Source organism: Diadema antillarum, unplaced genomic scaffold (genome assembly GCF_040938485.1).
Source record: "Diadema antillarum isolate AM-2024a unplaced genomic scaffold, OU_Dant_1.0 scf00000162, whole genome shotgun sequence".
NCBI classification, from domain to species: domain Eukaryota; kingdom Metazoa; phylum Echinodermata; class Echinoidea; order Diadematoida; family Diadematidae; genus Diadema; species Diadema antillarum.
In genome coordinates this window covers 2,179,552-2,193,877 of record NW_027271051.1, presented here as the reverse complement: position 1 = coordinate 2,193,877, position 14,326 = coordinate 2,179,552, and the positions used below count along the sequence as shown (strand labels likewise).

Here is a 14,326-nt window from a genome sequence, read left to right as displayed (position 1 = left end):
CATTAAAATAACAATATGGCGTTTATCGACACACATCATAAGTGGGAATCATTCAAGGGAATACTTACGGCTTATATTGCACAGCACATAAAAGTCATGACATAATAATGAAGTCGTTGAAATCTCATCGATGAAAATTTCATCAGAAAATGTGTATACACTGCAATCAACCCTCTATACCTATTACTCTGATACTGGTTTAGCTGACTTTATATATATACGTCAGAATGAACATTTTTATGAATATAGACTTTAACTATATAATTATCTAAATAGTGAGCACTGCTGTATCCTTTAATGGGTTGGCTATAATGGTGAAGGTTTAGAATATATGTAATGGGAGTCTGATGTGGCATCCTCAGCACACACGCACACATACACATAAGCACGCACATACGCACTCACTTTTTGCATTTACAGTACTGTAATCTTTATTTGATTTCTGTAATTTCACAAACAACAACATTCATCTTGAAAGTGTAAACACAATATACACAAACAGCAATATTTTTGAGGAAAAAAAAAACACAATCTGTTCGTGACCCGAAATACATACAACTTACATTGAAACACATAGACTTACACACACACACACACACACACACACACACACACACACACACACACACACAACTTCCTACAAATGTATTTTGAAATACGTCTTCTGAACAGAGATCTTCACGTAGAATTCATAGAAAGCCATTTTGGTGTGTTTCTTTTACTTCCTTGTTTTATACTATAGATAATCACAATCTATAATAATAAATGTATGGGAATATTCAGTTCATGACCCTAGATTAATGTCATTCTGAATTGATTAAGTACTCGTAGTACTGTTTGGCTTCTACCTTTCGTCTGAACTGAGACGTGATATTGTTTGAAACCACGAAAGCGTACGATTTGGATACGGCTGCATTGATATATCGTGACGTATAAAAGATCATAATGAAGTACTAGTATATGGTTATACTCATTAGCCAGCATTACGACACTGTGGATGGCCATTATGTTTTCGCGTGAATGCACTGAGAAGTAACAATGTGTGAAATATTATTGATTGACACATGTCAGTTATTTGCCACCATCGTCTTCATTGATAAAACCCATGTGTTGAAATTATAATTCTGTGTTCATTTCGTTTCATAAAGTGAGTGATGAAAAACGATGATTATGCCTATTGAAACCAAGTATGCTGAGTACCCATTCGTCACGCTTATCACATTGAGAACAAAAAGAGTTCGACATGGCAGTGTGAACGTCATCAAACCGAGCCGCAAGTGAGATATCCGTCCGCCGAAAGGACCTGTTGAAAAAGTGAAGAATATCACGTCGATATTATTGGATCATGTTAGATTTACAGTAATCGCTCAGTAATGATATTTTAATCTGCTCATAAGAGACAGATAACGGCCGTGAGTAGGCATGTGTCATTCTACTTGAAATTCGGACGTGCATGACCTACTTACTTGCAAGGCCCACTGATGATCTCACAAGCGAGCTCGCCATAATAAAGCTTTAGAAGGACCTCATTCTTTAATCATATAGGGGGAGGTCTGTGAGATCTAGGAAGCATCGTACATAAAGAAGGAAGCCCCGATAGCCTACATTTTGTCGAGCGGCCTGATCACGTTTGCTGATCGTATCTGAAAGACAGTAACGCCCTCAGCCTCCGAAGCAGCGCTATTTTGTGGACGAAAATGTTATTTCGCCTCCAGTAACACTTGGCGTCATACTTCGTTAGTACGCCACTTCGGCGCGTGACGCATAGCCCCCAAAATGCGCGTGTTTCACACTGTTCGCGTTCGATTATTGCTGTCTAATTAAAACTAATCCCAAAGCGGCACTTTTTTGTTTCACATATTTGGCTCAAGTCTGTTTATATCGTAAGCACGGGTTGTGATTAGCGTCGCATCGTCTCCGAGTGTGATTTACTGCCTTCTTTCGGTATACCTCCCGTTGTTTTGTCGCTATTGCTAAATTCATGAAAGAAAATCACCAAGACGTTATCATTATGTAGGCTTATATAAGTCTTATAAGACTGACATCTACACGGTCTTGTTTTTCACTGATCTGTTTTAGGGCCTATATAGCACTGTTGTGTCCTTGAGTGTGAGAGATCATTGAAATTAACATGACAGTCATGTACACACGTGCGCAAACAAACAAACAATTCAAACGTTCTTTCATAAAGCAGCTTCCACCAATGAAACATACTATAACACTGTAATGGGTCGAGGAGCCAACGATATAGGCCTATACTATAATCATTTAACAGCATTCGTTAATGTAAGCAATATGTGACGGCTGTATTATGTTGTTGAAAAATAACAAAAATTGACTATGATATACTATACGAATTAAGGCACTGTTGAATCTCGTTTACCCTTTTCTGGAGAGCCCTCCATACACTTTAATTTCGTTGGTATTGATCTATGACATCATACCTCTTGGGTTTCCCATAGAGAATGACCTGTTTGACGTGTTTATTTATTGCTTCGCTTCGTCGTTATTGTTGGGTTATCAATGCAATTACAACTATTTCTAGAACAGATGATATACCATACGAAGGCACTGTTGAATCTCGTTTACCCTTTTCTGGAGAGCCCTCCATACACTTTAATTTCGTTGGTATTGACATCATACCTCTTGGGTTTCCCATAGAGAATGACCTGTTTGACGTGTTTATTTATTGCTTCGCTTCGTCGTTATTGTTGGGTTATCAATGCAATTTCAACTATTTCTAGAAGTTACAATCCATGAAGGGGCTATAAAACGAATATGTCAAGAAATAAACAAACCTAACATTTTAGTTCTAAGAAAGAGATAATGAATCAAGTGGGACATTAACATAAACCTTCGATGCGCTTTAGCATTAGTATAATTATCAATAATATATAATTCATAATTATTAGCACTAGCTCACCTCGCTTTTTACATAGGCGGGGGCCCGCGAAAGCGGGTGGTTACTCCTCCCCCCCCCCTCCCACAATAATACACAAACTTTTTAAAAAATAAAATGGAACAAAAACAAAAACAAACACCACGTCAGAGAAACCCACGAGTTTCGAGGGTTCCGCCCCGGGGGGTGGGGTGGGGGAGCATTGACCTTGACTCTACCAACCACGAGCGCTACATATTATAGTAGTCTATAGGCTTGCCCCTAGTATACCTACCACTATATCCCACCACCCCCCCCCCCCCCGCGCCTGTGCAGATATTTAAGGAGTTCTGAGCATATAGGCCCTATCTTCTCGATGATTTTATTTTCCTTTTCCCCGAACATTTCCATCAACCTGAAGCAAAAGTGACTGGTCAAAGGTGATCATTCTTTAGATAGACTTGTTCGGCATAGATAATCATTATGTACCAATGATTGAAGCTCTGGATATATCAGAAGCACAGCAGACTATGTACGGTATAATGTACAGTGTAGTTTAGAGATGCTGACCTGTACGAACAAACACAAACCCATGAACCTTTGCCATGAGTATGCCATGAGTATTTGCCGGTTTATCGTCTCTAGAGTCTGCGTGGTTTGCTTTCTTCTATGGAATTGGATGAAGTGTTGGACCTCTAAAGGAATTTTACACGACATGTTCATTGCACCGCTTTCTAGGAGGGGTGATGGGGGGTGGGGGTGAAAACGAAAGTGACTGCACAATTCTGACCTCATCGAGTCACTGGTTCCTTTCTCTACGGTCGGACGAATCTATTGCGTTGGTTTGTACTGACTGGAAGATTGGGGTGCTTTTCTAGGAAACCTTATGAACCACATTTTCGTGACCAAATACAAATATTTTAGCTACATTTTGATATAAAAACCCAAGAAGGGGGAAAAGAACAGAGATTCTCCCGACCCCAGCGGGGTGGTATAGGCTACGATCGCCCTCTGTTTGTACGGGGAGAGCGACACCGCCAGTGTGTCGCCGGAAAAGCTTACGTCACATATTATACTCAGTGTGCTTCGGACCCACCACTACCATCCCAGTTGACCGCAAACAGAGAGTTCACCCTTACTGCCTTCCTCTAATTTCTCACAAATGACCTTGATATTATTTGAATGAGGTATGATTTGCCTGAAAGATGTGCTAAATATATGTAAGTAGACTGGCGAGCTCGCTATTTCGTAGAATTTACGATAAATTGATGAATCAGAAAACGCGGATGAATATCATCATATATTTAGTATACACATTAGAGTAGTCTGGCTGTCGCCGCGACATATAACACAAGGAGTATGTGAGATTGCTTGCTTTGACGGCGTGGAATGTAATCCGCGCGACTCTGGGAAGACGAATGGCTTCATCTATGAATGAAACTTAATTTTCCTTTCGCAGAACCGCATACACTTTGGATGTGATACTTACACCATCTCAGTTTCAGTTAAGGGCTACTGTCAGTGAATCTAGGTAAGTGTCTAGGGCGAAAAACAACAAGTTCTATCGGCAATGCGCCATGTTTTGTGGCTTCTTTGGACGTCGGAGCGGTGTATTGTGCTAGTGGAGCGGCGCGGCGCCGATGGCTGCCTGCCTATGTGTACATGCCTAGCACTAGGATTTACCTGTTCACCACTGACTGTGTTTTGACTCAAGCGGGATCGGGAGTGCCGTATCTGCAAATACTGCATTTATCTCTTGATTGCTGATGATGGTAACTTGTGCATGTGATGCGTTCATTATCTAGCGAATGATTCGAAAGCAGTAGATTAAGGTCTGGTGGTCCTTACACGTAATGGTAAGCTGCTGGTCCGCACTTCTTACTTTAAATCGTTGTTGTGTATATTTTGATGTGATCAGACAACTCATCTCTCACAGTGGCTGTTGCCAGCCAGCAGTGCATGTGCAGTGCTGCCAATGCCGCCCATGGAACTGAAGGGAGTGGAATGCAAATTGGCTGTAAATACTATGGTATTACTAAAGCAATGAACTTCAGCATGTACACTTTGACTCCACAAGACCAGTCACCAGGTTCAACTCAGAGAATAGTTTCCCTTCTCAAAATTTAACAGCGATTTCACAATTTTTAGTCAGTAGACATATGTTTTGAACAATATGATGTAGTAGGCTACAATTCTATGTATTGAAATTTGGACAGCAGTCATACCAGAAAAAAGAACAACAAAATGCTATACAATATAGTACCAGACAGTACTCTCGCATAATCAGGTAATATTGGGCAAAGCATTTCTTCGCTGATTAAGCAAAGTACCTTAGCTGGAGAGCATGTTTCATTCATGTCACAGCTGCCACACTTATTATGCACCTACATGTATCTTCACCACATTACAGCATGCATGGTATGTTACAAAGCCACAGCCTCGTTAAAAGTTTCATATTAATACTATAGCCTTCGCAGAAACCCCAATTACTCGTATGATTGTTTCAAGGAAAGCAACATTTTGCAAATCGACAAATCTACATATAGACTATATGATGTGCATACACGTACACTAGAGCCCCAGAGAAATATGTGCATTCTTATTGGGTAGTAGCGAATTAGTAACTACATGTATATGCGATTTCTGTGGGCATCCAACAATATTTACAGCAATAATTTCATCATTGATTGTTGAATTCTGGTTGAGAAGCATTGTTGTGTTTAGCCAGTAATTGGTTGTAAATGATTAAACCCCTTTATCTAACATTGCCCCTGATCTAATCCTGATTCTTAGTCTTATGTTTAACCTTGCCCATTTACCCATGCTTATGAAGAAGGATTTATTCTCTGTAGAAATTGTTTTGAAAATATTAATGATAGCTGGCATGTGAAGTAGGCCCTATGGTGCTATGGCACTCTTGCCATCGAACAAGACAGCTGGTATTTCTATATTTTATTAATTAAGGGTGCCACTTGGTTTTCTGTTACAGTTGTTACTTTCGTAGTGGTAAATAGTACAGTGCTGCAGGTTTAACATGTTTACATACAGTACCTGGGCTTGGGGTATGTTTATTTATGACATGAGGATTTAAATGATCTTGTGACCCTTCTGTTTTTACATTTATGCAGGTCTGTCTTAAAAATGTAGTCTCTTTGATAGTAAATAGTTAGCTCTTGTTTTTGTTCAGAAGATCTAAACACCTTTTGATGATACATGCATAAAGTACTTTAAGTGTATTGTATGTTCTCTTCTGGAATCCTAGTTGGGTTTTGTTTTGTTTTATTTTGACAACACTGTCACACAACCCTGGCAATACATACATGTATATTGACATGCTTGCATGACAATCCAGATTGTATTCAATCATAGTTTATTCCTGTGTGATCATGCATGTCCTGTTTACAAAAGTTTGCATAAATCTGTGCAATATACTAAGTAACTTGTGTGTACCAGCACACAGATATGAGAAGAGACAAAGTGATGGTTAAGATGCCAATGCTTACCAGTGTGGGGAAGTGAAATGTTCATCAGTGCGGTGACACAACATTTGCTCTTGCGATATTTGCTCAGGTGTTATTTTCTCCAAGGACATTCCAAAATTTTCATTAGCGTTGTTATAGAGTTTTAAGTTTAGTTTGATGTGAGGATTAGAATTAGGTTTATGTTTGTGGATAGAATTTATGTTTGGCTTAGCATGCAGATATCTAATGGGAGCAATTGTCGCAGGAACAAATGTCATGGAACCCATCAGTACAGATGATTATGTAATTATGTATCAAACTTTGTGCTCAGTCAGCCTATTTTCAAGCAAATTTTTCTTGAAACATTCAGAGGCAGTTACAAGTGAAAAAAAAAGATATACAGGTTTTGGTATCTGTGTGTTTATGTGTACGGTATATAGTAGCATATTTAATTCTTCATGTAATGAGAGGGAAAGTGTTTTTTGTGATTTGAATACATGCTTCATATTATCCTATGTTGAGAAAAAGGGATGTTTTCATTCTTACTAGAATACAGTGGATGAAGTAAGGGGGGGGGGGCAGCTCTCTGGTGAAGGACAGGATTCCTGCAAAGAAAATCTTTTCATTATGATAGCTGCAATATAAACAAAAAGAAGGAAAAGGTGAACATATCAGCGATATGATTAGTCAGTTGCCAACAGGCGGGTGTTGATATCACATAGCTGTCGTGTCAGTATAATCAGCTTGTATAAGAATGAGTGCAAAAGGTGTTGAACAATTTACTGCTTGAGCCACTGGGTTTCTGTGGCAACAGCCATAACAGGAATGTCTCATTGTCTTGTGGTAGTTTTTGGAATGAATTCTTCTAGGCCAGGCAAATGCACTAACTGTATGTGAACCCAAAAATGCTCGGCAAACTCAACATAATGATATTGATGTAATGTTTTCTTTTATATGCCGGAACCGTGTGAGGAAAAAAAAAATGAATTTGCTCATACTTGGAGGTAAAAGATCTTCCAACTGTCTCACTTTTTTCTTCAAATAGACATATTTTATTGGTTGCAGTGGTATGAAAAGAAAGTTTCCTAAGCCATGAATGTACTTGTTTGAAAGTATGCTGCAAGGGTTCTCAGATCCAGACAGTGCATGATGTGCTCAATATATTATGTGGGTATATGGTGTATTTCATGTATTGGGAGTTGTAGGGCAATTTGGTGTGAGGTTGAATTTGCAAACAGGAACCATAGTTATTGAGTTGGAAATTTAAAGTTTTAGCCCCTGTCCTCAGAAGACAACTTTGTGATTTCCAAACTTGGGAGACGATGTACAGTGCATCTTTTCTTTCTTTTTAAATACATGAGGCAATATTTTCATGAGTTGGTAATTTTGCAGTTATATTGGTTGACTTGTCAATTTTGCAACAATAAAAACACTGCAAAATGTACATGTACATCGTACAAGTGTATGAGGAAAAAAAAAAGGAACTGGGAACTTGCTGTGAACATGCCATCATATATAATCAGATATTTTGATGGATCAAGGCAGTGAACATTGTATGTAGGTAGATAAAGCTTTCTGAACTGTTGTATGGAGGCAAGAACTGTTAGCCTGGAATACACTAGTTAGCGTACATTAAGCATGTTTCCTCAGTCCATGCCAGTAAACAGTGTGTACAACTGTACACTATTGGTAGTGTGTGTGGGGAAAAGGGCTGCAAACTTGCCTTCTTGTATCAAATATCATCAACTCGACACGACTGTTGAAAATCCTACCAAATACGCATATTTGATCCTGTGCCAGGAGATACTAGGAAATTCTCTAATCATGTCATTCAGAGGTTATTAGCTTGTTACTGTTAGATCATTTCCCTTGTTGTAGGGGTTGCTGATATACATGAACATCAGTTAGTGTTTTGTGAAAACTGAGAAGAGCTGAACTGAGGGAGAAAAACACAAACAAAATACTTAAATGCTATCCCAAGCTTTGCTCTACTACATTTGTATTTATTACATTAAACACACTGCACTATTTACAGTTTATATTCAGTTATGAAACTTGTAGAGGTTTTGATATAATGGATTTGTAATGAGCTTGCTTGCCCTATTGCAAGGTTTTACTATAATCGTTGATGTCAAACGAAATGTTAGAATCTACAGTACAGGACGTAATATCTAGAAATGACTGTAATCTTGATTTCAAAATCTCTTCTAAGTTGTATATACAAGTTGTAGTGCACAATTATTACCTGTGTTGTGTTTGACTGGTAAGTGTGTGACATAATCATGGCCAATGGAATCCCTTCAAACATGACAAACATTAATACATGGAGATAATTTGTATCATGTGTTTATGATCCAAAGCTTTCTTGGACTAGACAGACAGGACTTGTTACAAGTTGGCAATCATTTTAGATTGCTGCAATTGTAAATACTGTGAGACCAGAAACATTTGTGGCATGAAACTTACATGAATTGGCACAGGCATTCAGTGCATTGTGTAGACAAGAACTTTTGCATGCATTTTTCTTTTGCACATCTTGGCTCTTTGTGAAATTTGTGAAAGTGTCATGCACTTGAAATGTTCTGGTTTTATTGTATTAAAGTGCTTTTTGAAGCTTATTCCCAGTGATCACTGGGACATATATGCAGCTTGTCCCAGTAAACCACTTTGTTATCAAGTTTTCAAGAATTTTCATTGATTCAATTAATTGTTAAAGAGGTGGATGGCAAGCAGGTTGTGTTATAAATGCAGCTGGTGGAAGGCATAATTTACACAATATGTTCCATTTTGGAATGAGATCATCACAAATATTACATTGTATGTGTATGTGGCACACTTTTACATAATTATTAGTGCATCTGTCTATCCCTGTCATCATCAAGAGATTGTGGGTCCTTAGATTTAAAACGGGCAGTGTTTTTTGTACATTGGCTCTCAGCATTTGTTTGCGATGACATGGTATGAGTGACGTGCACGGTAAACCCTAAGAGGCTTTGCTGCTGTCACACATCACTTCCATTTCTTTTCAGTGTAATCAAAGAATGTTCAGAGAGCCCATACCACTATGCTGCACTCTCACTATTCTTTGATTTGGGACACAAGTCCTTAGCTGACACCCTTTGGAACTCCAATAGGAATTTGTAACACTTCTTATGTTCCATCAATTGGTTGTTGTTCTATAAACCTCACTGGATAAGAAAGATATTAAATTTTGTGTTATGTTGTAAAGTAGGTCCAAAAGGAGCAAGGTATTATATTTTTGGAACAAGGAGTCCAAATCCTTTTAAGTGAATAAGCCCCTGTTCTTGTTTGATAAACAAGTGACCTGAACTTAGCACCAATTATAATTTAATTTTAACTTATGGGCTTATTTTATTTTACAAAGAAAGTAAAAATCAAACACTGTAAACAAGAATTTGTAGACGTTACAACTTTGCTGTAATCTTGAGTTGGTTAGGGGAGCAAGCCTCCATAACAGTGATTAAGGATATTTATCGTTTTCCCGGAACTCGTAACTGAATTTCTGATTTAGGAATTGGATGTCATTGTGAAGTGTGAAGAGAAGCCGTGACTGCTGTAAGAGAACGACAAACTGATAATTCAATCAGTTTAATTTCACCCTCACTGGTGGCAAGCCTCTGTGACAGGTCTGCTTTCCAGTTGATGATTGTTGAAGGGGTGCCAGGAAGGTCGTCCGAGGAGGAAACATACGTTTGCCAACAAACACAAGATCCGACCTGTCAAATTACACTCCTCTGGAGTCGGGGTTTGAATTCTGAGTCTCTCTAGTGTCAGGAAGCAATGGAGGGGTTCTCCATCAGAGCACATCAGAGGAATGAAATCTTTCAAATTAGTCAAGATGATGGTGGACTGATGCATGTAGACAAGGAAAATACAAGTGTATGGCTGAGCCAGCTGCTTTCCTTTCTTAGAATGTGTGGTACAATGCAGTATGGGGCATTTAAGAGACTGTCTTCAGTGCAAAATACAACATTCATACTTTTGCAGTTATAGCACTGTGGCAGGAGTATCCAACATATGTAATTAAATATTTTACATGTACAATTTGTAAGTCTTATATGCATTTCTAAGACCTTATTTTGTTGAGAATCATTGATGGAATACATGTGGAATAAATGTTTATAAAATCTGATTTATTTAATATTCTATTCACAAATATACAAGGGTTTAAGCAGCAGCATGGTTACATGATTTAGACCACTTAGCTTCTATGCCCTAATCCCTAACTACTCATACCAGTAAAGCGCTACTCTGAAAAAGATTTTGGATTGTGTGCATTCATTTTGTTCACTGTTAGCAATGAAATGGCTGTTATGCTTGTTCTACAGTCTTTACAACAGTACCACATTTGAATGGCCATGTATGTACATGTATAGTAATGTTGAATTCAGTGGAATTCTCACTGGTCTGTTGCCTTATTTTTTTGTGGGTGGATGTGAAACAGCTTTCTCCTTGGATTGATTCTCATTAGACTAACATCATTTCTGTTTGTTTTTCTCCCTCTCTTTTGTGTGCATGCGTCACCAACGTCACAGATCCTGGACTGCACTGATAGCCAGGAAAAAGATCACTCCATCCACTGACCGCTTGCACATAACTCGCGCATTTTGGAATTCACACATTTCTACTCTTGTCCTGCACATTTCCCCGGTGGGGTAAAAACCCAGGAGCTGCGAGCTCTGAGACAAAGATGACGATGGCAAGTCTCTTCTCCTTCACGAGCCCAGTGGTGAAGCGGCTGCTGGGCTGGAAGCAGGGCGACGAGGAAGAGAAGTGGGCGGAGAAGGCCGTGGACTCGCTGGTGAAGAAGCTGAAGAAGAAGAAGGGGGCCATGGAGGAACTGGAACGGGCCCTCTCGTGCCCCGGTGAGCTGAGCAAGTGCGTGACGATACCCCGCTCGCTGGACGGCCGCCTGCAGGTGTCGCACAGGAAGGGGCTGCCCCACGTCATATACTGCAGGGTCTGGCGCTGGCCGGACCTGCAGAGCCACCATGAACTCAAGGCACTGGACTGTTGTGAATATGCATTTGGGAAGAAGCAAAAAGAGGTCTGCATCAATCCCTATCACTACAAGAGAGTTGAGAGTCCTGGTGAGTTAAACGACTGTTTAATATTAATCTATTCCACTCTTAGTTTAATGTTTCACATTCTTTTGATATAATCATATTTCACATTCAGTATTATTTTCATGGTCAAAGTTGCAAAAACGTGTACCTTTGGCTTGAAAGAGAATATCAAGGAGACCCTAATATGTTATGAAATTTAAGATACACAAAGAGGCACAGGGTATTTTCATGGTGTCAGTAAATGGACCTGGGGGCAGTTGAGAAAAATTTCCTTCACAACGTTGCTCTATTCTACATGGCAATTTCTGGAGAAATAGAATAAAGAGTCCATCTTGTATAGTGTCACACTCCCTTCCTCTTAATTTTGTCACCTAAAATTAGTCATGGAGTTATACCCGAAGATCTATGCTGTCACTGTGTAAGGTGAACTGTATTCACAAGGTGATACTCTCATAATGTGATACCTGTGAAATTGATATTTGTTCTGTCTGATTAAATGTAGTATTTTTCTTCTCAAAGAGCTTTTGGTGTGGACAGAATTCCTTTGCGAAGTGAAGAGAGAATTCCTTCACAAAGACTGATCAGAGCTTTACGCATACTATGCTGAAAATATGATTCTCCACTACACTAAAGAGAAGGCTCAGTAAAGGGGCTTTATTGTAATCATTTTCTCTTTGCAGTTATGTAGCTCACTCAGAATGACCAGTATACTTAATATGCTCAACACAGGCAAGTTCAGTGTAAGTTTAACTTAGTATATATTGAAAAAAAAAAAATCACAATAGTGTATGCTACAAACAAGAAATATGGTGCTGTCAGTATGTACATTTCATTTCTCATTCATTGACAAATTCTTTTTGTCTCAGAAATCTTTACTGTTTCACAGTTACATTCATGTAAAATGCTTCAGGGATATCACTACCAATCTGCCCCTTAAACGACAGCACCTGTCTATTGATTTGTGCACCAATAAGACCAAGTAAAAGCAATTTCCGTACAGTAAAGCAGAGGACCATTGTAAAGCTGTTCTGCACATACAAGTAGGCGTGAGTCATGCATCATTTCTATTTGTTGCATTTCAATTCCCAATCGAACTCAAAATGCCTCGCGACACCTTTCTCCTGTTGTTGTCTAACCTTGATGATTAATGGTCGAGCAATGAATAACTGGGAACGAAGGCTGCCAATACACCGGAGATGCCATTGAATAAAAGCACTTCCTGTGAGCTCAACAATAGGGGAATTATTGGAGTAGACTGATCATCCGTAAGATGTTTCAAGACTGGGCGAAGAGGAATCAATAATATAAGTGAAGTCAGTGAATATTCCAAGAAAGAAACCTTCAATTGAACAACCCGCCCACACATACACACCAGAGAGTCCCTACAGCCAGTAGAATGAAGCATGTCAACTGCTGGCATTAGAAACTTAACTCTTGAGAGTGGTATTTGTGTGCATGTGTTTGTGTGTGTGTGTGTGTGTGTGTGTTTTTGCATGGGTCAACTGTATTTTTAGCACTGTGTCTTGATGTTTGTGTGCTAGGAGAAAAAGAACATGCTTTTTATGTGAGTGTATGTGTGTGTTTGTGAGTAAGGTCTGATTGGGTTTGTGTGTTCACTCCAGTGCACAAAGACTCTGAAAGAAAGCCCAGGATTAGCGGAAGTAACTGAAAATAAACTTAGAAATGTAGTCATACGCCAGGGGGTCACATATGAGACAGAGAGAGATAGAGAAAAAAAAAGAAAGAAAAGACATAGGCATTGAAATCTCCATGTCCATTAAATACTAAAGCCGGAAATATACATTTCTCATCTAAGATTAATGATTCTGTACATGAGTCCCTTTTTTGACACATAGAAAATGTCGAGAGATGCTCCCCAAAGTGCAATATGTTGTACTGAAATATATCCCCATCATTTCAATACAAAATGCTGACTAGTGCAAGCCTCTTGGCTATGCTGAAAAGCTCATTCTACAAAATAACTGGATCAGTTCTTGACATGATGAAAGTACTGTATCACTTGTGCAAGTGTAGATAGAGACGTGAAAGTGAAAATATTGTATGTTCCAATGCTACTCATGTCTACACATACAAACAATATCCTGTATGCCAGGGTACAGCATATGGAGTTGAAACCATGCAATTCTCAGATATGATAACTTCATTTTTGACTGGCAGATAGCATCCGTGGACAGGTGTGCACGGCGTGGTTGCCTCTGGCTGTGCTGTCCAATCCCTGCCTATCCTCCCGGCCTGTGTGAAAACCAATCCTGCCATCCCAGTATGACTCATGCAGTCTCGCACTAACCCCTCTCTCCTCTTGCTTACTTTTACCCCATCCTCTTTATCTCTCACTCTCTCTCTCTCTCCTTCTCTCTCCATCTCTGTTTTTTTCTCTCTCGCTCTCTCGCTGTCTCGCCGGTCTGCCCTCCCTCATCGCATCACTCGTTTGCGTTCACTTGCCTCTCTCTACAGGATGTGTTTTCAGTTGGGTCTGTCATTATGCCCATCGTGTTAACAACATAACACCTCCGTGTATGCTAATTCATGGCACTTGCAGATCACACTGCAGTATAATTATATGAAGTAGCTACTTACAATGGGTTTCTTCACTGCAGACTAAGCCAGTGGAAGTCTGTGTAAAATAGAAATTGTATAATTCAAGATGACATGTCTTTACATGATATCGTCAGCTGGGAACCAGAAGGGCGCCTTTGTATTCTAAGATTTGAGCACAAATAAAAACAAAACAATCAATTTTCATCAAATGAAAAGTTTATTTGATCAAAAGTGGGTACATTTATAAGCATTGTTCCAATAGATGAAATCATTTGATTGAAAATGAAAATAGTTAAAAAAATTGACATCATAATGCAGAGGAGATGGAGCTCTACTGCACA

At 39.2% G+C, this 14,326-nt stretch overlaps 1 protein-coding gene across 1 annotated transcript in view; it reads left to right on the top strand.

Annotated features, from left to right (window-relative positions):
- The first annotated feature begins 4,246 nt into the window (after window positions 1–4,246).
- Window positions 4,247–14,326, top strand: part of LOC139722283 (mothers against decapentaplegic homolog 9-like) — a 43,305-nt gene continuing 33,225 nt past the window's right edge. Inside the window, exons 1-2 of the mRNA XM_071633592.1 lie at window positions 4,247–4,409; window positions 10,896–11,450. Coding sequence (XP_071489693.1) covers window positions 11,051–11,450 — 400 coding nt within the window. The 5' untranslated portion in view covers window positions 4,247–4,409; window positions 10,896–11,050. The remainder of the gene's footprint in view (window positions 4,410–10,895; window positions 11,451–14,326) is intronic.